At 41.8% G+C, this 26,021-nt stretch overlaps 1 protein-coding gene across 1 annotated transcript in view; it reads left to right on the forward strand.

Annotated features, from left to right (window-relative positions):
* Window positions 1–26,021, forward strand: part of LOC118415059 (neuronal PAS domain-containing protein 3-like) — a 134,728-nt gene that overhangs the window by 51,153 nt on the left and 57,554 nt on the right. The window contains exon 3 of the mRNA XM_035819457.1: window positions 4,589–4,665. Within this exon, the coding sequence (XP_035675350.1) occupies window positions 4,589–4,665 (77 nt within the window). The remainder of the gene's footprint in view (window positions 1–4,588; window positions 4,666–26,021) is intronic.

Below are 26,021 nucleotides of genomic sequence, written 5' to 3' on the forward strand. Positions count from 1 at the left end.
CATACCTACAATGAGATTTCCGTTCATTATTTCCCATCCCCAGAAGCTCCGGGCACCTAATAGACTCTCCTAGCATGAAAGGGGAGAGAGATTCGGTTATCAGGGAGCAGAATTGGGTTCGCCCGGTTTAATATTAACGAAGGACAGGTGAATCTGGTTATCCTTCTCATCCCTGCGCCACTTGGCTCTCCTCCCAAATCTTCCTCCAAGACGCGACAGAAACATCTATTGACCCCCCTGTTCTCCATTTTGCTGTCTGTAAGGAGTTCAGGTGCGCGCGCGGCCATGCAGCCGAGTCGATTAGCATAGACAGACAATTTATTACGGCGGCTCGGTGGAAGAAATAAATCGTCTGCAGGAAGGTTGGGGCACGGGGCGCAAATTATCTGTGGGAACAGCGGCCCTGATGGTCGCTTATTATATCAACATCCCCCGAGACACCAGTAAGACCGGCCACGGCGCTCTAAATCACTCCCTGACATTTTGAAAGGTTTGTCTCCTCGCGGATTAAATACGAGAGCCCGCCAAGCAGAGGGTAGGCTCGGGTTGATCCGCTGTTGGAGCGTTCCGTAGTTTTTTTCCGTTCCGTTCGTACTTTTGAGGATGCTTGAAGCTTGGGCAGAAGGAGGTAGCAGAATACCAGGTCTAAAGGGTGTCTTTTAAAGATTGATAGGGTTTGCGGCTTAAGAACAGGATGGCTCACCTATAAGTTGATGAGGGATGCCGCAAGATTGTTGACAAGACTTTGGAATATCTTGTGTCTACTTTTAGTCTTTTTTAAACCTTTCTGTATTCAATGGAGGGCACTTTCAAGCCTTCAAAGTGAGTAAGTTTATTCAAAAAGCTTATAGTTACTGTAGTGCTTTTGTTGTCGCCATGAGGGAAGGGTCAGAGAAATTATATAACATAGATCCAGATTACACATATTATCACACATATATATACATGGTACAAGGCTCAGAATAGAGCAAAGCTGGTACATGTATGTGGTTCGTGTTTGTTCATTTTGTTTATTTTTACTACTTTGATAGTCTCTTAAATGAAGCCATGGTAGATCATGGGACGGTGTGCATACACACGCAGATTATAAAATTGACAAGGAAAAGAAAACATAATGCTCAGCATGGTTACATGTAACGCAGGGTCACCTTTATCCGTTGGGTAACCTTTATCTGTTGTTTTTGAAAACAGGTTATTTCGGCATATCAAGTCAGTATGTGGTAGTTTTAAACTGCAATATCTTGGGAATATTGCAATTTGAAACCAACGTCCGTCAACTTGATATCACCAAACACCTTCTTTTAAAAGCAATGGATATAGGTCACCAAACGGTTAAAGGTGAATCAGCATTACATAGACAAAGGATGCCACCAAATAATATCCTGCAGTGTTTCTTTTATGGATGCTTTAGGATGACTAGGAGCCAGGAGGCTCAATTCCATAATGATCTTATAAACAAAAATTAATTGACAAGCAACAGTTAATTAAAAAAACATAAGACTTAGCATTCACCTAGTAAATAGACGCGGGACACCACAAAATCGTACTCTGCTATTTCTTTTGTGGAGTCAAATATAAGCCACTGATTTAAATAAAAAATTGGAAAGTGGCAACACTCAGAAAAAAAATAAGATTCAGCATGGTTTGCCCAAGTAGACGAGGGATGCCTAAAAAACGTCCTTCGAAGCTCTGCTATTTGTTTTGTGGTTGTTTATCTAACTTTTTGATTTGCAAAGTCAGAGGCAACAAACACGCTGTACTTATGCACAATAAGATCATAAAAAAATCCGTGCCATCTTAGGGCGGCCCCCGTTATGTAGTATTTTGTGGCTTTGGCCTCTGTTCTCCTTACAAGCCATAATGGTTTTGAATGAAATTTGGCAAGTGGCAGCACTCAGAAAAAACATAAGATTCAGCAAGGTTTGCCCAAGTAGACGAGGGATGCCTAAAAACCGTCCTTCGAAGCTCTGCTTTTTCTTTTGTGGAGTCAAATACAAGCCACAATGATTTTGAAAAACAATATTGGCAAGTGGCAACACTCAGAAAAACATAAGATTCAGCTGGTTTGCCCAAGTAGACAAGGGATGCCTAAAAACCGTCCTTCGAAGCTCTGCTATTTGTTTTGTGGTTGTTTATCTACCTTTTTGATTTGCAAAGTCAGTGGCAACAAACACGCTGTACTTATGCACAATAAGATCATTAAAAAATCCGTGCCATCTTAGGGCGGCCCCCGTTATGTAGTATTTTGTGGCTTTGGCCTCTGTTCTCCTTACAAGCTCTAATGGTTTTGAATGAAATTTGGCAGGCAACACTCAGAAAAAACATAAGATTCAGCAAGGTTTGCCCAAGTAGACGAGGGATGCCTAAAAACCATCTTCCGAAGCTCTTCTTGAGAGCTCTTTCATGTACTCACCTCTTACCTCTGAGGATTCCCGGTCGAACCGTTTCCTTCTCAGCCCGCTGTTGTTACGGCAGTGATGCGTCAGCACCACCCGTCTCTTTGAACTTCTACAAGAACTCCCCAAAGGCCCTGAAAGGCCATTTTGTTTCCACAATGGCTTCCTCGTTTTGGTAAATGCCTGTTTCCTTTTGAACTTGGGCGATGGCTTGTAAGCGTCGACAAAGCCACAAAGCTGTGGAAATGGGCTGGCAGGTGCTCATAAATGTGCTCTACACTTTCTCATGAAACATCAAGGAAACCTGCCCAGTCTGGCTGATGGGGTGCTTGAAGGGCCGGGACAGTTTTGGCAGATTTAGGCAGTTTTTACTCCTCCCGGGCTTACCACCTCGAAAGGCATCAGTTTTATGGCTTCGTGGCGATGTCAGAGGCCAAATCAATTGCTGCCAAACTTGGCTTTCAAATCGCTCGTAGACCAAACGAAAAGATGGCCTAAATGGACAATTTTCTGATTCTGGCTAGGCTCTGATCCATATTTGCATCCAGGGCTTTCCCATAACAGGGTATCTTTTGGTGTGGAATTGTTACGTTTTCAAGATGACATCAGCAAACATGAAATGCTTGTGGTTTATGGACCCCAATGTCCGCAGGTTACCCTGACGATCTCTGCTTTTTGGTAAGCCCTACAAAGGCTCAGGTCACATTTCCAAACCCGGGACAGAAGGGCAGCTTTCGGGAGCAAAACGAATGATATGAAAGACATAAAAATACACAAAATTTCAAGATAAGATGCATGGGCATGATATGTGTGTCTTTCTAGGTATACATCTTGTTTTTTTGTTCCTTAAAAAATCCCGACCGGGCCCCGGTTTAGAAATGTGACCTAAGCCTAATAGATTCTACCATCATCTGCAAACTTGGAAGGATACCTACTACTACTATATTTTACCTTAAAAATGCGGGAACCAGAAAGTTGAATCAAACCTGCCCAACAATGATGTGAACGGAACATGCCGACCTTTTCGTTCATCATCAGGTGTTGCCCTGGCAACGGTGAAAGATGACTCCAGGGTCCAATGTCACATGTGTTACCATAGGATCACGTTTCTCTGTGACAGTCCACAAGTTTAGTAAATAGCATGAACCATGACAGGATAGCTATGGCTATGGATAGTTATTTTTTTCTTTGCCTATTAATTCATAGTTAGGAAAAAAACTGCTCTTCAACTAGATCTCTTTTGCATATCTGCCAGTGGATTATCTGAGTCACCGTTTTCAAAATTATATTCAGTTGTTTGAGTAATTGCTATTTGGCGCATTTTATCTTGGTGATGATATTTGCTCAGTCTGACGGATTTAACTTCATAGTTTTTACCTCAATTTTGTACCCCAGTATAATAATTTGTATGATTTTTCTACATACAAAGTTATTAATGGCCAGATGTTAACTTTCTCCTTTTTCATACAACTGAAACAAACTAGATGTGATTTGGGAATAAAAATACTTAAGTTTGCCACATGGTTTACTTTTACGTATACATCATTCTATTTGCAAAATGCTGTTACAGTAGCCTCTTCCATGATGTCACGTTTCTCTTTTTAAAAGCATACTGATCATTGATTAATCAATTCATTAATTATAAATTAATCAATTCATTTATTCACCCATCCATCAGTGTCTAGAAAGTGATTAACATTGTAAGGAGTTGTACACTGTTTAGATCATCATCATTATGTTGAATTATATTTGCAGGCTTGCACGTGGTCACTGTCATGCGGTTGCGCCATTTGCCTTGCTACAAGGCCATGCTAATTTGTCCTCATTTTAATGACTATTCCATAGATTAGACTTAATAGATAGTGTATATGTGTTAACTTGACTTATCCTGATTTGAGCTTTGTGTTGATTATGATATTTGTTCTTGGATTTATGTGCATCATTATTTGATTAAGATTATTATTGTTATGATTTTGGAATGGCGGCTTTGAAAAGGTGTCCTTTGACGCCTGTTCCGCCATACCCTCCATTTGTCATTGTACATTTTGTGTATGGAGAATCCTTATCAATAAATAAATAAATGAAAAAAAAGATTATCAATCTCATAGCTTTTTAATCAGCCATAGGCTATTAGATACCATTAGATACCTGATGTACAAAAGCTAACTCCATGTTGCCATGTCTCCATGCAGGTGGGATCTCCAGAAGAAGTCCTTCAGCAGTCGCCATTGAGGTGTTCCAGCAACACCTGGGCAGTCACCTCCTTCAGGTGAGCTTCTGTGTACCTTATAGCATCTTAAAGACTTGATACAGTTATACATGCATACTTACAATTAAACATACAATTATAGCTTCTCTAATACGTTGAGAAATAACCAAAGGAGCCTTTTGTGTCTGTGTGGTAAAGACAGGGAAGTATGAGAATGGGGTTTAGTATTGGGAACATCTTGGCTGGAAATCTTCAGATGAGCTTCTGTGTGTTGAACCATCTTAGAGAGTCACATAATACAATTATGATATAGCTTCTCGAATATGTTAAGAAATAATCAAAGGAGCCTTTTGTGTCTGTATGGTTAAGACAGGGAAGCGTGAGAAAGGGGTTTAGTTTTGGTTAACACCTTGGCTTGAAATCTCTTTAAGGTGAGCTTCTGCATACCTTCCTTAAAGACATGATAGTGTACAATTAGGGCTTCTTAAACACATTAAGAAATACTTAAAGGAGCTTTTTATGTCTAAGCCTTTTGTGTCTGTATGGTACAGACAGGGATTTATTTGTGGTTTAGTTGTGCGAACATCTTGGCTGGAAATCCCCTTTAGGTAAGGTTCTGTGTGCTGTACCTCCTGTAAGACAAAGGGTACAATCATAGCTTCTCGAATATGTTAAGAAATATTAGGAGGTTTGATGGCAAGGACAGAGGATGGGAATAGGGTCAGGTGTAGAAACCTCTTGGCTGGAAATCTCCTTCAGGTAAGGTTCTGTGTGCTGTAGCTGACCTTTAAGCCCCGTTTACAAATCAAGAATTTAGCTCGGCCGAGTTGTCAGCGAGCTCTAACTTACAAGGAGGCATGACCCTGATGCCTACGAACAAATGGCAGAGTTTCTTCGTCAGCATCAGGGTCATACCTCCTCGTAATTTAGAGCTCGCTGACAACTCGGCCGAGCTGAATTCTTGATTTGTAAATGGGGCTTTAAGACACAGTATACAATGATTATTATCATAAATTCTCAAACATTTTAAGTAATTCTTTGAGGAGGCTTGAAGGTATTAGTGCAGGGGAGGATGGGTATGGGGGTTGGTAAGTAAGGTCCTACCTGCTGTAGCACCTTGAAGACAGTATTCAGTAGCTTCTTACAACAGCAAACTTTAAGGAAGTTGTATAGACAGGAGAGAGGTGTTATTGTATTGAATTTGTTTGTGAGAAATGCTAAACAGGCCTCTCCATAAATTAAAGCAGGGAATGCATGGTAAAACCAGCCTGTTAATAATTCTGTCCCCTCCCTTTAGGTAGGCCTGCCCAATAACAGTGTTATGTCTCAATTTCTGGTCTGCAATTCCCAAACCTTTTAGACAAACCGGGCCCTACTGGCTGTGATGGTATTGTAATTATATTAGGGATGTTCAATTAGACGACGACCTCAATCAGACTAGAGGCTATTTGGGAAAACTCTTCTGAGATTGGGAGGCTATTTTGGTCACAGGTAGTTGCTTTCTGTCCTTTTGATCATTTTTCTGTTGAAGTACTAAATAGGTATAATTCTACTTTTGTTACTAAACATTGTGCGTAGAGCAGGCCCATGGTTAAAAGGCGTACTGTGACATAAGATACAGAAAAAAGATATGTAAATGAATTAAACGAACGGTCTGTTTTCGTTGCACCACTTACTAGCACGTTTTCATTAACAATCATGGTACTGAGATGTATTTACATACCTAAGAATCCCTACACACCTACAGATGTTTTTTCCTTACTAAGCTGATGAGACTATTCAGGAACCATTAGAAGACAGATTAGCTGATAGAAGCAGTTTATTTAGATGGACAGCTGCGATCGGCGTGTGCTTTTCCTCTGTCACTCTTCATTATGCAAATTCTAGACTATTTTTACAAAACCAGAACGACCAAATCCACCTCCCATCACCGCCAGCCCCCTCGGTACCGAAGCCTCCTTTCCATCCCTTAGGAATCATCATTAGGAATGTAACGTAAAAACTAGGATGATACGGTTAGGCCAAATCAATTTATTTCTTTGGTTTTGGAATATCCTAAAGTAAAAGCTTCAGCGTTTATGAAGGTTAGACATCCAGGTAAACAATGATGATGATGATGAAACAATATTCAAATACAATTCAATCTCTACAACTGGATAAAAAATGTATATTTACTTCCGGACTTTCGAGTGACATCCATCACTCTTCACTTCTTAGTGATGCTGAAGAAGAGTGATGGATGTCACTCGAAATGTCGGGACGTAAATATACGTTTTTTATCAAGTTGTAGAGATTGAATTGTATTTGAATAAAAGCTTCAGCAAGCAATTGAAGGCTGGGAGGAAAACTGGCTTCTTACTACTTGTACCTTCACTCCCTAAAACTGTGTCTACTTGTTAGATACAGCCCTCGGACTCTGTTTTTAAGTTGATATTTCAATTTAGCATCATTTTTCTAAAAATTTGGGAACGAGCAATTAAAATGGCGTGGCCTCAGAAAGGCAGGTGCAGGATTTTGACGTGTGACGGTGTATCGGGTCTCGGGTTACAGACGATTTTATCACGTACGTGTCAAACTAACCCCGAGGTGCAGTAAACTAGTACGTAGTACGGACACACGACAAGCAGCCACCTGGGCCCATACAGCCCACAGATGAACCAGGGGAGATGGCCGGTCGCGCAGCAGAAGGGGAATCACTTACCCTAGCATGGACTGGCTTCTCTGGCCAATTTCTCGATTACGCACCGGCTATGAGACGGGAGAAGCGGTTGTATGGATGCATGGATGCATGGATCGGTCACTTTAACGAAATAGCCCTTCTATATGTGCAATTGCGTAATTGAGCCAGCGTGGCCGAGCGGTCTACAGCACTGTACCTATCTTCCGTAGATCGTAGGTTCGAACCCCACTTGCTATTTTTTTTTTCTTTGTTAGACAAATCTCATGTAGTGTTTTTTTAATAGAAGAAAGACCAATTCAGTAATTCAATGTTTAAAAACTCTTTTTTCGTGTGATTTTGTTTAACATCCAGGCTTTTTCCAAAACACGCACCGGCCAGCTTTTTTCAGAAGCTTTCTTGTTTTGGCCGAATTCTACGATACCGGCACTCCTGTAGGGGGGCTTGGTGGAGGCTAGTAAAAGTCTCTGTCAGTGGAACCCATAAGAGTATATAAGTGTCAGACCACTGGGTTTGCTGTGAACAAGTACATTTGTGGAACCTACTTGCTGAGCTCAAATGTCCTAGAGGTTAGGTAAGACTGAGAAATAATGAAAGGATGTCTCAGAACTGTAAAAACTTTACAAAATGTAAAGTTTGATTTTTCATCAGTAAAGTGAGTCCCATAGCCTCTTTTTATCAGCATTTGAAGTTATATTTTGCTGATGTTTCTTCTTTCATTTCTCAAAGGTCCTTTTTCATATGGGACTTTATGAAGGCATTCATCACGAATGGAAAGAATCTATAGTATTAAATTTTGACCACCCCCAACCATAATCCTTAATGACCTGTCCCCTGTTTTAAGGAGTCCTCGTGACTTAATAAATTGGCTACCTGATTAGGATACTTTTTCAAGCTACTGAGTGTGTATCTTAGGCGTCAAAGGACAGTTCAATCAGTTGTCTTGGATCTTTATGAGATATCCTGACAAATAGCTGTTAAAATTGTTGTTAATTTAACATAGATTTAGAATAATTTTGCAGCATACCTTAGTCAGCTCATTCCAGCTTTGAGACGAGAATTCAAGACTTAGATGTGCCCAGTATGACAGCTTTTCCAATAACAGCATCTGCAAAGTTTTCAAGTGGAAATACGTATATTCAGTACGTTGGGTAAGAAATTAGCATGGAAAAACGGTTACTGTCCAACGTTCCTCCTTGCCAGCCTGTTTCTGACTTACCGCAAAGCTGCCTGATCTTTGACAAAGCAGTCGCACTGGCCTCTTGCACCTTTCCCCACCTTACGGATGGAAAGACGATAACTGTACGCGACCTTTTCCTGTGTCAAACTTCAACTTAAAGTGGTGCCGTTATTACAACTACATACGTCTGGGCCAACTTATCACCCCCATTCATTCGTCTTCTGCGCGAAACTCCCTTTGATGTATTTACGGCTGTGAAGAGGAAAAGGTAATTTCTGTACACAAAATAAAGAGGAGCTCTCTTCGGAAGCCATTAGCGCGAGGTGATGGTCTGGTCAGGACGTTAAGGGACCACGCAGAAAGTTCACCTGCAAATTGCGCCCAGGAGGGGACTTTAATGATTCCTTCCTCCCCGGCTCAAACGGTCAAATATTGACGGGAGAAACGCTACAACCCCCAGGCTGACCCACAGATCATACGTTGTTAACCTTTAAACAAACATATCCATTACATCGTCCGATTCTTTGAGTCATCACGTCGATACCCGGGCACTGCGTAAATCAATCCTTCATTTATAATGAAAATACGAGCCCCCCAGTATTAGAGCTGCTGCCGGTTTAATGGCAGACCTAAGTATGATGAATCTCCTTCCTTCATTTGGCGGGTGCGCTTACCAATAACTGCTGAATTTCTACCCTTGTATGAGGGCCATTAGACGCAATGATCTCGCCAAACTTGGATGCCCTGATCAGGGGGGATGGGTCGGGCACTGTACATCGTATCATCGGGAGATGATGATGACGCATCACCGGTGGAGGTGCCCTGGCCGCGCTCACCGTAAGACGCAATCAAAGTCCTGCGTCGGGAGCTCCGGGGATTAAACTTCAAACGCGCTCGCAACAAACTGGGGAGAAATTAGGGGGATATTAGTTTGCCACCAGTTCAAACAGGTGCATAATTCAGTGGGAAGGTTTGGTGGCGTGCCCCCGGGAGTCAGGACCCCCCATCCCTCAACACCGACAGCTGCCCCGCGGGCGACGCGAGTCCGATTGGTCTTTTTTGTGGGGACAAACCAGCGTGTTTGGGTAGGGGCAGCGGTTCAAGAGGCCAGGCAAGTTTTAATGAGTATAGTTTCTCCCTGGCCATTGAGGAGGATTTCTTTAGTGGCAGGACGGCCTCGTCCCATTCATCAGAGTTACGAGGTGTTGGGAAGGGTGACCCGGAAAAGTTTGGGAAGGGTGACCCAGGAAAGTTTGGGACGGTTCGAGCAGATTATGGGAAGATGATGCTGGGTGAAATGGGATCGGAGATAAGTCTCTGTCACTCTGAAAGTGTTCAACCGTTCTCCATCACAAAGAGATCGGAGTGTCTGAATTGTGAATCGTTATAATCATGATTCATACATGAGGATATATAAAAATCAAAATGATAAGCACAAGCATTGAGCAAACAGTCACACAAAAGCATAATTTGAATAGATGTGGCACTGGAATTGTACTAAAAGACAGTCAGAAGTAATCTTCACTAAACAGATCATTAGTACACCTATTTAGGAGTAGAAGGAAAGCAAGAACGTCATTAGTACGCCAATGTCACAATGGTATTCTGAGCCACCTGTTATTTGTAGCCTGTACAACTCAAGTTTTCTCTCTCTATAGTAGATGACTATGTAATACATGTATGTTACATGTTGTGGTAACCTGCCTATAAAGATACTAGCACAGGAATACTTAATACTGAAAGGAAATGTTCATCATTGGGACGGCCATCTTGGATGTTGACAGACGACCTTGACAGTGGTCAGCAGTGTTCCCCCCTGGGGACTCCAGCCTGGGGCTTAATGATACAGGCAGGAGAGGAAACCCTGTCAAATGTGACATCATAATTTACCTCGTGGCCCTGCAAGCTGAGCCCTCTGGGCAGCCATAATGCTTTCTGGGGTTAACGCCCTTTACATATTTGGCTGGGGTCGACGAACTTTGTACACCATAGAGGATGAGTTAAGCTGTATTTACCTGCCATGAATCGAAACATGTTATACTCACTGACCAGTTGTGCAATGCTTACATGTAAGTAGAAATGAGTTGTTTTGATGGTCACCCTGTTGGGAAACGTCCTTTTTCGATAATGGGGTCGACAAACTTCGTATACCACAGAGGACGAGTTCAGCTGTATTTACCTGCCATGAATCGAAACATGTTACACTCACTGACCAGTTGTGCAATGCTTACATTTCAATAAAAGTGAGTTGTTTTGATGGTCACCCTGTTGGGAAATGTCCTTTTTCGATGATGTATATTCGTATGGGCAAAGGTGCTAAGTGCAACAGGGGTCTCCAAACATTGTATGGCACAAAAGATGAGTAAGATGAAGCTTGGCAGAATCTCATCTCTGGAATGTTGAGAAACACGAATTCATTAATTGCAGGTAACAAGGATTGATCTGAGAACTAGCTGATATACTCACTCACTCACTCACTCATTCACACTCACACATCACTGAAATGTTTGCTCACTCACTCTAATGCGACATTCACTCACTCACTCACTCACTCACTCACTCACTCACTCACTCACTCACTCACTCACTCACTCACTCACTGAAGTATATTAGTCATTTGAAGGTCAATGTCAACTCTGAAGGACATGGAGACAACATGGCGGACCGTAAATCATGGCAATAGGGTGGGAGGTAATAAATTAGTCTGGTTTGTGTTTGTCTATCATGCAGACGTCGCTTCAGCAAAATTGCACTGTCTGTATATAGATGAAGGTGAAGGTATCAGGGCAAAGCTATCAGTGGGAATGATAGCTTTGAGTTCCGATGCCTCAGCCTTCATGAATTTGTTGTTCCAGAAACATTATACTCTTAAGTTCACCTTTACCCCGGGTAAACTATATTCGTTGTTTTCAAAAGCAGGGTATTTAGGGCTATCACGAAATGTGAGTTAAAGCACTGCTTTAATTTGAAAATATTACAATTTGAAACAACCGTCCATCGACTGGATATCACTGAATCGTTTCCTCTTCATCTGCGCTGTTTTGAAAAACATCGGATATAGGTTACCTAACGGACAAAGGTGAACTAGAGTTACCTGGGAGTTACAATGTGTTGCACAGTGTGCTTCGATAGATAATGTGCTTCCATAGATGATGTAGCGCATAACGGGTTCAAACTTGTTAGTTAGGACAAGCAGGCAGAGTAACGCTAGTTCACCTTTATTCGCTGGGTTACCTATTTCCGTTGTCTGAAAAAGGCAGGATAATTAGGAATATCAAGTCGACGGACGGTGGTTCAAAGTTGCAACATCTTCAAAATATTGCAGTTTGAAGCTACCATCCGTCGAATTGATATCCCAAAATATTCTACTTTTAAACCAACTGAATATAGGTTACCAGCGGATAAAGGCAACCCAGTCTTACTAGCTAATGTTTAAAGTACAATATAATTATAGATCGTCAGCTTAAGGTGTAGATATTGCGCCTACCACGCATGCAGTGATGGGTCTGATACATGAATGTAGTCTGTGGTAATACATGGTAATGCATGGTCTAGTGGGTAGCCAATGGAGGTAAGTAAGGCACGATTTACACATAACTTGGGCTGATACTGAAAAACTTGAGTGGCTGAGGGTTGTCCTTGCACAGCTCTGAGTCGAATCTGAAAACGCATACACTGTGTAAACCGGGTATAAGTGAATCCTGGCTATTTGTTGCTAATTTGACATATCCACTACTGTGCATTACTGGAAAAGGCCACAGCTCTGGAGACAAAAATCCATACTGAGATCTTCTATTCATTGCCCTGTAACCAACACATGGGAATATTCAGCATGTTATTGAACCGGTACATGCTAATAAGAGTCTTAATTAATGTCTGCAATAAAAGTCTGAAGGTATCTTCACGATCTGTGGAAATTTGGCTCTTCAGTACCTAATAAAGCAATACTAAATATAATGATCATTCTATGTTGAACTTTGACCTTGATCTTTGACCTTCCTTAAAAAGGACCTTGTAGGCAGCGGCTGTGAGGATGTATTTTGTCAGGCCCTGTCAGACGATGATGATGAATGTGCATCAGAAATGGGACCCCGGTGACCTCCATGACACCAGCAATTAGTCAAAATCTACCTCCAGTAAAAACCTGTCTAGACCAGGCAATAATCTATTAGCATCTTCCTCTTGACTGTGGCGAAGCTACTCTTTTGTATAACCTATATCCATTGTATTAAAAAATGGGATATCAAGTTGACAGCAATGGTTTCAAATTGTGATTTATTTAAAATGTTGCAATTTGAGACCACCGAATTCATAGCTCTAAAAACCTTGTTTTAAAGTAATGGATATACATGTATATACATGTAGGATAAAATATAGGTGAATTAATGTTATGTCATGTAGTTCCTGTTAAGTCATTGCCTAACCATCATGATATGATATTATGACAGTCAATGTAAATACATCATGATTGTAAAAAAGTGTTTTCCAAAGGAGCTTGAGCATTGGCACATTGACAAGATCATTTACCATGATGGAAAAGTTAGTACCATGTGTGAAAATTGCTTGAACATGCTTGGTACTGTGGCATCTTGGATCGTCCCTGTATTTCCTGAGTGCAAGTAGTAACGCTAGTTCACCTTTATTTGCAGAATTGCATTTATTCGTTGTACATGAAATTGGAGCATTTACAGGTATCAAGTCAACAGACGAGTGTTTCAGACTGGAATGCTATGAAAATATTGCAATTTGAAACCAACATTTGTCGATTACACATCTCTAGATATCTTGTTTTTGTAAACAACGGATATAGGTTGCCATGTGAATAAAGGTGAACTAGCGTTAACTGTTTGATCCAACAAACTTTTGGGCAGGAGTGTGCCCGTCGCTATCAGTCAATGTCGTCTCCATTGGTCATATATCATCTGTAGTTCGCCAGGCAAGAGTGATGCATTCATTATCCACACATTAAGGCAATCAATGGTGTTAGATTTGCTGCATCTCCAACTAGACCCTACTTAGCTTCAACTGATGATACCAGCTACAAGGTAGTATATCAGCTTTATAAAAATATATCAGCTTCTGGGACGTGGCATTGAAGACAGGTGACTGGTTGTCAGACACCTATGAAAAGTACATGAAGTTCCTTTTTGGGGGAATTTAAGAAATAATGCTAGATTGGAAAATTGTATGGGCATGAAGAGAAAGTCTGTTCCTTGGTCCCCACAGTTGTGGGGAGTAAACAAAGTTAGATGCAAGTTTTCGCCCCAGCCCTCTGTAGAACGTGGGGTTGTGTGGCGTAACTGCAGGGTCTTTAGCTCCTGAGTTCAAATCCTGTAATAGTACCAATCTTGTACCCTTGAGAAAGGCACTATCTACAACTTTCTTCACTCAACCCAGGCATAAATGGGTATCTGACTTCAGTTTGGGAGGTAAAAATGGTGGAAGGAGAGGGATGGGCTCCACTTTGCACTTCCGTGCCATAGACACATTGGATAACAACGTAACCTACTGCCCCTACAGCCTTTAAAGAGGCTATGGGACTTACTTAACCTTTTTTTAAGTAAAACTTTGCCTGGATTTTACATACCTCACCTCACCTCACCTAGTCCCACCCTCATCAAAAGGGCCAAGGACCATGGTTGCCTCCAGTACAAGTCTTTACATACAAATGTCCAAAAACCAGCAAATTGCATTGGCGTGGCCTAACAGAACAGTGCAGTTTTATATCTTTCTAGCAGTAGGATTTATCACTTTTTGTTATGTTGACCTTAACCTCACACTGGACCCCCATAAAGGCCACTGCTGATGTATCGCACTTTCCTTAGTGCAATCTTTCACAGCCTCTCTGGACCTTCTCCACGGGGCCTTGCAGGAGAACTGTGAGAACAAAGCTTTTCTTCAGCAAGACGAATGCTTTGTTTACTCGAGCAACTCGCTGCAGCACTAAATCTACCACCCTAAGATTACCGCAGAAGCATCTATCAGAATTCAAGTTGCTTTTATCAGGAAGAAAAGGGCACGCAGGTTGAGTCGAACTGTTTGAAGTTCTGCACAGAATCTGGCGGTGACTTGTCATATTAGTTGTCATGTGATTGTTACATCTGATTCTCCGCAATGGGAGGAAAGCATTCTTTTTGACTTGCTTGTCTTTCTGAGATTCCCAAAGTACATTGTACATAGTGTAACATTATTTCGTCATGCATCTAATCAAAGGTCAGAAAGCAGTGTGGGTAAGGGGGTGAAGTCTGCCATCTCTGATTGCCTTGCTTATCACCTTGTCCCTGTTTCTGGTGAAAACTTTGAAAGTTTGACACAACATTTACTGAAGGCATATTTTGTGTTTTTGCATACTGTGTTGCCTCAAAGTGTCTTTGGTTTGGATGTGGCTCATGGCAAGCAACTTTTAGATTATTTTCTGTCTCAGAATTAAGTTCTTTATCTTCCCTTACCGTTAAGGATTGTAATTTTTGCACTTGAATTGCTTTCTAACAAGATCTAAGACTTTAAAAACGAGAGGGCTTGCACCCCTTCTACAACGTCAGCATTGGTAGGTGCCACTTGGCTGTCAGCAGGCCTATAAGAGGCGCTGACAGGAGAAGGAGTGGAGACGGAGCTCCTCAGCAAGGTGTGGTGACAGGTGGACTCTGGCCAACAAGCGCTGGGACAACTCTTTAAGCACCGCTGACACTTCTGTCACGTCCTTGCCGACAGCTTCGGCTTAAGAGCCTGTCCCCGTTCCTGGAGTGCAAGTTGTCAGCCGGAGTACAGCCTAGTGCGTCCGACCCCTCTCCTGTTTCCGCGCCTGCCCCTGCCATCCCCTAATTCTGTCAACCAAACCTTGTTAGCTGCAATTTGTCAGCTGATAATTGCCTGGTTACTTAACTTTGTTGTCGATCGTGAGACCGGGCTGCTAAAGCACCATTCTCCCACCATAATGGCTGTTTTTGTTGCAGTATTGATCCCACCCGGTCCCCATTATCTTTCTAAAAGAGGACTCATTTGTATAGGAAAAATAGTGGCCACCTAGGAAGCTGGTCTGTAGATGATGTCCTCAGGAGTCACAGTCAGTGGTTATCCAGCTCGAAAATCATGTGGGAATCTTCTAAAGTGGAAACCTACAAAACAACCTACAGCCAGCCAATGAAGCAATCATTTTGTGAGTTTATGAGTTTGTGGATATTCTTACTGAACAACACAAGATGCAGCTCAAGAAGTTATGAAATTAAAATAAAATGTTAGAAGTTCTGCACTACATGGGTTATGGTCTTGATATAGGAAAGATTTATCTATTGATGGATACATAAAAGCATGACTAGCCATGGTTGTCCAACTACAGTATTTTTGTTTCTAAAGGGATACCTTTCACCTCACCTACTGTACAGTAACTGTAACATTTTGACAAATTTCTTTTCCCTCTAAAGAAATTACAAGAGCTTACACTTCAAACACTTTTAAAAACTGCTGATAATACCCGTGCACGCATGCATGTGAGCATGGTTAAGGAACAGTCCTTGGTCCTTTTCTGTCAAGGTCCTTTTGTGTTGCAGCTGCCTGTCAACTCTACTTTCCTGTGACCCATTTCTCCCAGTACGTCCCATTACAACAGTATCAACATGGAAGTCTATCTTATTATGAAAGACACCATATTACTTAAGAACCCCTTTGTCCCTGCACTTCAGCGACCTCCTTTTAACCCTGTCATATATGGTTAAGATACTGACTGCCTTTTCAAATTAAGAACATAAGACTTCATTTCCAAGACATGCAGTGGAGGACCTTCTGTCTTGGAAGTTGGTGTATTTTTTCACTCTAAAATGTTTACTCCTTTTTTTTTTTTTTGCTTTATGAATTTTTTTTATTGCTCTGACAGAAAACACATTTGAATTCATCATACAGAGAAATATATTTGAGGAATTTTTCAAGACCTATTCCTACTTAGAAAATGCCAAGCTATCACTAAATTTGCCCGAAAATTAAAACAATGCTCTTGAAACGCCCTTAATACGCTCCAACCTGGATGTCTAACCTTTATCAACGCAATATTTTTAATCGTTTTGCATTAACTTAGAAAAGATATATGCAGTACTCTTATCTAAATATCACAGTATGCTAAGATCATGTCAATATGATTGTCAATATTTGAAGAAATTAATTATATTCCGTAGTTATATGTCCTGAAGGCATCTTTCACTTAGAGCTGCAATGGTTTTCTTCTCTTAGAAAATTAAACACCAGTACGTCTTCCAGGAGAAAATTAATTTCCAGACTTATCATCTGTGTGTAAAGCCCGACTGTGATAGGGAATGGCTTGAGTGACAAGCATTGCAGAACAAATCCCTCCCAGTTCTTGGCTTAACTTACAAATTACAAAGATCGCTATCTCGGCTTTTAATGCGAAAGTCATGCCGGATTTGGTGGTGCACCGCTGTACTGGTGCAGCAGACAAACCTCGGTGCCTGCGTTCTTCTCGCATCACTTAAGTCTCCTTATGGCGTGCGGAGATAGCCCGAGCCCCTTTGAACTGCCGTCGATGTAAGAGGTAATGTGTCTTCTGTATTTTCTCGCCTTTGGTGTTTTGCAAACACGGAAATTGAACGCCGAATGTCAGGCATGCATAAAAGAATGTTGCCGCCTTTCTTCTCTCTCCGTCGTGTTTGTTTCTGCCTCAAGGATAATGGGGAGTTTAAGACGACACACCTATTATACTTAACCGCATTTCAGTAGCCAAGAAAGGGTCATAAAAATCGACTTCCATTTTACATTAAGGACGAAATTGAAAATTCGGGATTATAGGCGTCCGCCCGCCGCTGGAAAGCGAGGGGGAAGGAGCTCTCCCCTTTATCTTAATGCCACTATTTCCATGTAAATGTTCTGTCAAAATAATAAGCCACGCATTGTGGATGCACATCAAATTGGCCTCGCTGGACAGGAAAAGTGGAAGTGAAATTTGGGAATCAAAGATTTCGGCAGCGGGCTATTTTACCTGCGGCAATTACCCATAAATCTGGCGGGGTAATCAATACAGTCGTTCTTCACACCTAGTAGTTACTTCGCACCTCCCAATCGGCGGAGACTGGGGCGGACGTCGGGAGAAAACGGCTTGATGTGTATATTTGCATACTTCGTCTCCTTTGGAAGACCCTTCTCACTTATTTCCCCTAGTGGTCGATATCCGTTAATTAGTGGCAGGCAGCTGGTGCGAGGAGTTTCCATGGAGCTCCTTTCCTCTTGTGAGGAAGGTTTCAAACCACAACTTCAAAACCGATGCTTTGTTATAGTCTGAGGTTATTATCATGGTGAAACAACTGAGCACCACCTCTTTCAGTGTTAACTTCAAACCAAAGCATGCTCTTGTTTTATCTCAATTACCCACAGTGATTTTAGACCAACAGCTGCACAACCACAGTACACTATGCTCTTAACTACTATGAGGATCCACTTTGTTTTCTTCTTTTCAAAACATCTCTTGTATTGTTCATACATCTATTGGTGATATTTTTGTACACGTCAGGTAGGTTTTCGTGATTGATGATCACACGCTGACTTGTTTTTATAATCCATCTTGTATTTTCCATGTTTCTGACTGAATTTATGTTTTTGAGGAGACGTCTTTTTACAAGTACATGTTGCATTTTGCATTTTATCCTCAGTAAAAATTTGGAATAAAGTATGAATAAAACGAGGCATTTGTCTCAACCGGAGCGTTAATGCTGTGGAAGCAGGAAAGTATAAACTGTTCCCAGAAATGCCTCACAGTCTTATGTTCCGCTTCACTGCGTGGCGTTGATAAGGGTCCTGATGAGCGTTGTAAGATGAAACTTTCTACCTCAAGCTTTAAATGTAATACCTTAGCCTTGGACACGAGCCCTTTGGGACGGGAGAAGTTTCAGGCGCATTTTTCGACACGACTCTTTCACGTTACTCATGGCATTCGAAGATTAGGATACATACATCTATATTAAACCTCGCAAACTTCGCTTTAATCATTGCGGCCAACCTGACTCAGGTTGTGCCTTGAAGGAAGCTTGACATTTCTGCGGCAAGAAAAAAGGGGGATTGCTGTCTCCCGATAAATACCGATACTTTGTTATTGGCTGGGGGTCGCCGTGCTGCCTTATTGTTTAGGAAGATGGAGTTGAGTCGGTGCTTCTGTCCTTTGCTGCTGGCATTTGGACAATTTCGGGGTCCGCCGTACAATCGAGCCATCATCACTCTTCAGATATCGGGGAGATACACTCTCCCGTGACTTTATGAGCGCGGGCAAGATTGCCGTCTTCAGGACACTCCATAAACCATCGTGCTCTCCTTGCTGCCAACAAAGGAAAACAAATGGCACCGTCCCCTCCTTAAAGTCTACCTTGAAAAATGTGATTTGAACGGTCCTCAGAGTGATCCCTGCCCGTGCTTTCACAGTCTTGCACGGATATCGGACATCCCAGTGGCTCCTTGACTGCATCAAAAGACCCCGAAAACCACTATATCAAAAGGCGACGCAAATGCTGGCAGATAACCGAAACAAGGTGCTTACTGCACATCAAACACCCTCGGACACAACCCAAGCGTTATCGACAAATGCAGAATTGGAGTCCACGTCTGGGTGGATGCGAGTTCTCCCCCTCTCATATCGAGAGCGCGGGGACAGTTTAATATTGTCACACGTGCTGCCCAGGCTTTTATTGGGGAATGATCTCTGGGGAATTAACACTTTGCACCTCGCCAGATTGGCTTTGGTCCACGGGCGCTACCAATAACTCACTGCCAGACACTGCGCTGCTTGTAGCCTGGCTGTAACAGGCTTGTGTAGGGGTACCGTAAAGTCTGTTGTTTTGCTGTAATTCAATTTCGTAGTTGGAAGAAGAAGGACACTTTTGCAGTGTTTAAGTTTCACAGTTGAAATGATTGGGTATTTTAAGTTCTGTAGTGATACATTGGAACTGCATTTGGGGGTGCCATGAATTCACCATTCACTCCGAAATATGCAAGTTTTTAAGTACAAGTTTAGTTGATGTTGAACCGATGTACATGCATACACGTATGTTTATGTCACCCGAAATCAGTGCTGTTGCCTGGGCTATTATCAAGAGAATGGAATAAATAAGAAGATTGCAACAATCGGGCACTTTGCTGGCTTAAAAAGGTTTTGTCCTTTAACATTGGAAAATTATATTGTAGTCTGGTCAATACTTTAAACGTGTATCATCTTTGGCAAGAAAACTGACAGCTGAGATTAAACTGTAAATAAGATAGGTGTGGTGGTCTACAAATCAGATCCCTTTGCACTCTACAGAGTCGGGGCACTTGGGCAAGGTAACACTGGTAACCATGGTGACGGGATCACAGGCGCTAAGCCTGGAAAATTAGCATGGGAGTTTGGCTATGCGGGTAGAAATACAAACACAGCCTTTGACTGGCAGGCAGCTGATGCCGGGTGTGTATACAGGGCGGGCAGGCAGTAGAGAGAATGCTGAACACTTACCACATATAAAAGATATCATACAAAATGCTAAAAAACAAGTTGTGGGGAAATGTGTATAATGGGGTAGAGAGAATACCTAATGCCTAACACTTGCTGTCAAAGGACATATCTTGTCTATCCTTTAGTCTAACTATTTGAAGGGTCCTCTGGCCATTGATATTTAGTCAAACCTGTACCAGTGGCCACCTCGACATGAGGACCACCTTGCCAATGTGACCACTTTTTAGCGTTCCCTTAGATAATTTGTTCAAGCTTCCACCCGCTGATCAGGTATGTCCCGATGGTGATCCCCATTGACACAAGCATCTATAGTGACCACCTGTCCACAGAGGTTTTACTGGTCCTGAGTCATGGTCTACTGGGGCTTTTTCCACCGTATATCCTTTGGCTTTCGGAGCGCCAGAAATGACGTATGTTTGGGGGCACATACAGCCCCGTTGCAGCACAATGATTAACACTTGCCACTGGGACCCATGAGCTGCAGATGGGAATGAACCAAACTTACAAAATGAAGGAGAGTTTCTTAAGATTTAAATAACATCATCATGTAAATCCTCATCCAAATACATGTTACGACAATTTATTGCTTAAGACGACAGTTGGCTCCATATATAACTTGCATGTCATTGAGCAAACTTGTTCATTACAGGTGAAGGACTAGGTCCAGACCGATATCTCAACTGTTGTATGTGTACAATGTACTTGCACCTGTACACTGTAAAAGAAAAAAATAGCTGCAATGGTTTCTGAACAATTCTAGTATGATCTGTACTTCCTAAATTCATCTGTACTTCCTAAATTCATGGTTTCTGAACAATTTTAGTATGATCTGTACTTCCTAAATTCATAGTGTTGCAGGTAAAATTTGTCTGGTGCAGGTAATTTCCAAGGTTACCTGCACCAGTGCAGGTATGCAGAAAGAAGTGTTTCGAGCCCTGGTTCCCTTTTCACTGATAGAACCCCACTTTCAAGGTCACTGTATGCACAGATGAGGAGGCAAAGGACGGGTTTCCCCTCTACTGCCGGTCCATGGCTCTCTTATCCTCCAATCTATATTTCAATGTGCAATTTGCCTGCGTCCCAGCTCGTATTCCACCTTTACGGCCGTCCAGATGTCTTCAAAGGGCAGTTTAGTGACCTGGATACACCACGGACGCCCCTGCAGTCTGCCCTGTGGTGCATATAGGCTGATCCCTTCCCTCACTTGTGCCTTGCTGTATGTGGTGGGGGCTTGGGAATATCACCTTGTCACTGTCAAAGAGGCTCTTGAAAGTCTTTAAGATAAAGTCAAAGTCAAGATGAGATACCAAAATACCTGACAGTGTATGTTACAAAGTAAATGTTCCATTCACCAAATCATGTACTGTGCCTTACATGTTTTCATGTTTGTCTTTTAAAATTTATTTTGGTTGTCAATCTCCCTGTTTTTGATCTTCTAGCTCAACACTATATCATCAAATTTCATAATATAAAATATCTATTGCAAGTTCGGGCTCGAGGTACAAACAAAACGTATGATAATGAAAAATACAAAGGTGCCAATGAACTATATTCTATAACTATATTATGCTACTTACTGTAAGTGTACATTATACTTAGTTTTGTTGGGTTTAGCTTCTTCTTTTTAGGCAGTGGAAGACGAATTTACCCACTTCTTAAATTTCAGAAATCTGGACGAATTTACCCACTTCTTAAATTTCATAAATCTGGACGAATTTACCAACTTCTTAAATTTCAGAAATCTGGACGAATTTACCCACTTCTTAAATTTCATAAATCTGGACGAATTTACCCACTTCTTAAATTTCATAAACCTGGAACCCAACCATTGGAATTGGTGTGGCCTAATGCATGCTCCCTTTGACGGGCAATACGGATGCCCCTGATGCATATTTACTGCACCTGTTGTAACACCGGCAGTGGCACTTTGCGAGTGGAATTGCAGGAAGTCCCCGCCGTAGTAGTGCCACCCGTGCCTGATAAACGGCCACGTGCACCAAGCGGCGGAGACTGCCATTACCCTCGACATGATATAGGCACGGAATATTCGCTGCCTGGTCAATCTTTCCTCGCGTTTACTACCCTCCGAGCTGGCGGGGCATTAGCGCGATAGCTCGGGAACAACTCATCATGCGCCAAACAGGGGGAAATAGACGGCAATGGCGGAAATCACGTCCCGAAAAAGTCTTTTCATGTCAGTTTTGGTTTCAACTCTTACATCTGTTGTCTTTGTGACTTCTGTAAATTACCTTTAATTTGTCGGGGGACTTGATTTGTTGGAAAATGAGTGGAAAATGAGTTTTTTTTACGGTCTTCTTATATTGCAGTTGCACCATAGGTATGTACATATTTGCAGTGTCTTGAACATGTCAGGTGGAATCTCAGGTCCAAAATATAAAATCACTGCTAGAAATGTCAAGATAATATACAGTATATATATATATATATATACATTATTCACTCGCTGATGCTAACCAAGGTACTTCCCCTCAGAGTCCATTTTCTCTCTGTGTAGCATCAATTTTTTTCTAAAACGAAAAATCTGACAACCAAGAACTTGCCATGGTGTGGCCTATAATGCTAGTAACCCTTTATTCGTGGGGTAACCTTTATCCGTTGCATTCAAGACTAGGGTATTTCACCTTCCATCTGCTCCTCATAGCTTACGTAGCCTATGTGGCCTATTATGTATGTATGTGTAATTTAGATTTGTTTGTTGTATCTTTGTGGGTCAGCCGTCATCAGCTTGAATAGACTGCCTAGGCTGGCCCAGTGTAATGACTCGTTGTCATTTTCAATGAATAAATATATAAATAAATTTAGGGATATTAAGACAACGGACGGTGGTTTCCAACTGTATATACCCAACAAAATGCAATTTGAAACCACTGTCCATCGACTTGATATCCCTAAATCCCCTAGTTTGTAAGTAGAACGGATATAGGTTAATGGTGAACTAGCATTACATGCTTGGATGTGGCTGTGGCCAATACATCAGTTGGGTATTTGATGGAAGGTAACACGCAGTTACCAGGGAGAAGGATCGGAACCGTCTGCATCAGCCATTACTGCGGGAAGTGCTGTCCATCTTACCAGCACTACTTATCATACAGCACCTGGCCTGGCCAGGGCCATAACTTATGATACGTGTTAGCAGCTGCGAAAACAGATATCAGCGCCTTTCAGCCCGGCGTACGTCGATGTAATTTAGTTCCCGTATCATAGCGTGTGTACGATTATAGACTGCACTGTGCAGGCCTTAATCACATTGTGCAATATATGGTGCTTTAGGCCACACTAGTTCTATTTGTTGTTTCTCAGATTTGATGCTGATACTGTTAAAATGAATTTAAATGTGAATATGCAAACTATTTAATTATATAGTACAGGGCTTGAAATACTTTTTTCTGTATACCTGTGCACTGGTAACATTGAAAATTACCTGCACCAGACAAATTTTACCTGCACCACTCTGAATTTAGGAAGTATGGATCATACTAAAATTGTTCAGGAACCATTGCTATGTTTTTCTTTTATAATTCATAGGTGTTAACAGGCAATGCAGCTAATAACAATCCACATGCACCTACATCATAGGACATTTATGTATAAAGCCCAGAACATGGACCAGTGCAGGTAGACACCAGAAATCCCTGCACAGCTCCAATTTTACCTGCACTAACCTGCATGTGCAGGTGGTATTTCGAGCCCTGTAGTAATATGCAGGTTTTCCTACCAACCTTCTCTTTTCATCTTCACTGCTTGATTAATTTCTGTTCAAAATGATTGAGACAGAAGGAAATGAATTGGTGTACTGGTAAAATTCATGGCGTTTTGTGGCAGCACTAGTGGGGGAAGGAAGCATTATGACACTACATGTACATGTAGGCTAACCCATTTCTGATAGTCTCTGCTGTTAGCACCAACATTCCTCAACATAATTTGGGGTCTACTTGGCTGTCTTTCTTGGCAAAAATGGCTAATCCCAATACATGCTGAAGTACAGTCTGTCATAACCGTAGAATAGTCAGGGCCTGATAATATCTGGTCTATGTGTAAAGGTGGTCACTATAGGCAGGATTTTTATTGCTTCCAGTAGTGGGAAAAATATTATGTAAGGAAATACCAAAAAGTTGTCAAATTGGCCAGGGTTACAGGTCCTTATGTAGAGGTGGTCACTTGTACAGGTTTGACTGTGTATCAATGGCCAGGTGGTCATTTAATGTAGAGATGGTCACTTGTATAGGTTTGACTGTGTATCAATGGCCAAAGTTCCTTATATAGAGATGGTCACTTGTGCAGGTTTGGCTGTATATCAATGGCCAGGTGGTCCTTATGTAGAGGTGGTCACTTGTACAGGTTTGACTGTATATCAATGGCCAGGTGGTCCTTATGTAGAGGTAGTCACTAGTACAGGTTTGACTGTATACCAATGGCCAGGTGGTCACTTATACAGGTTTGACTGTATATCACTGACCAGATGGGCCTTATGTAGAGGTGGTCACTACAGACTTTACTGTATACATCATTCTTTTACCCCATCGCATTAACGTTACCATCTGAACCTATTGAGCACAGCAGAGGGCAGGTTAGAGATATCACCCCCGTGTCTACCTGCTCACAGATATCTGCTCTGAATCTCACATTAACCTAATTTTTGCTCACTAAATCACGTTGCTAATGTACAGATGCATTGGGACAGACGGAAAGATTTCAACTGCATCAGGAGGCTAAGGAAAGATCTTGTGCTAATTATAAAAGAAGTGAACGCTTTGCAATATGTTTGAGAAAAAATTGGAAGTCTTTATCTTTTAAACCTTAAAGTTGAAGTTGATATTTAAGTTAAAGCTGACATTTAAGTTAAGGCTGGATGTTTAAGCTGACATTAACCCAATTTTCTCTCTGTAAATCACATGGCTAATGTATAGATACATCAGGGACAGTCCAAAAATGTTGAATGCCTGTAAACAGGGCATGGAAGCTGGGAAAGACCTTGTGCTATGTCTGTGTACACAGACAGGATCACAGGAATGCATTGGAATGTACTAGTATTGGAAGGATTTTTAATGCCTTTATAATTGTTTCATAGACTGTGAGACATTTAGTTAATTTTAGTTTAGCTTAGACATCCCCCTGCTCCTCTTGGTAAATAGAATGACTTGTAAGCCACAGCTTAACATCTCTACCTAAGGACTGTAACACTTTCTGTAGAAGCATGCGACCCAGAAGGATTCGAACCCAGGACCTTGGGATCCAGAGGCAGGGTTGGCCACTGCTATAGATCCGGCATTAACAAGCCAGCTGTCTGTGGTGCTCATCTCCCTGCCTGAGCTTGACCCCTGACCCCGCAGCCATCTACTGATCTCTTACATGCGTTTCCATCATCTCAGCCTCCTTTACTTTACAACCCGCCACACTTTGCTGCGTGCGTCACGCCATCCCTCGCCGTCCGTCCGTCAACTTCACGGTAAAAATAACCAGCTTGCAAGGTGTTATCGGGACAGCATCCTTCTGCCGCCTCCTCAAGGTCAACCTAATTCTTCTGTTAAGTCTTCGAGGTCGATCTCGTCTTTCTGTTAGCTCTTCAAGTTTGACCCGGCCATTTGTCACCCAGGTAATGCCTTTTTGCTGGCAGCTAAAGTTTGGGTAGAAATGGACTCCTGTTCATCTCATGTTGACTGCTACATTGTGATATTGCCCAGCGAGCCAAAATGTCACAATGTGTAAATGTTTTCCTCATCTTTTTATTGTTATAAATCTTCAGAAATGCGCATTTTGCTTAAAATGGTCTATTTTCAAATCCTAAAGTGTGCGTCAAAATTGCCACAAAGAGGACTGTTCAGCACCAAGGCAAGGTACTGCAGTTTTAAAAGAAGTCCTGAAAACAAAATAAAAATGTGGCAAACACTTGAACCAACAGACTCTTAGAGACTTTCAGTGGTGATACAGGCTTTGTTAGTGTGGAGGACCTGTCAATAGCTGGGTATTAAGTAATGTTGATAGGTCTCAATAAAGGAAATGTTGTTCAGCACCAAGGCAAGATACTACAGTGTGACAATTTCTGTAGACATAATGAAAATTCA

The sequence above is a fragment of the Branchiostoma floridae genome, chromosome 1 (assembly GCF_000003815.2).
Source record: "Branchiostoma floridae strain S238N-H82 chromosome 1, Bfl_VNyyK, whole genome shotgun sequence".
In the NCBI taxonomy this organism is placed as follows: Eukaryota; Metazoa; Chordata; class Leptocardii; order Amphioxiformes; family Branchiostomatidae; genus Branchiostoma; species Branchiostoma floridae.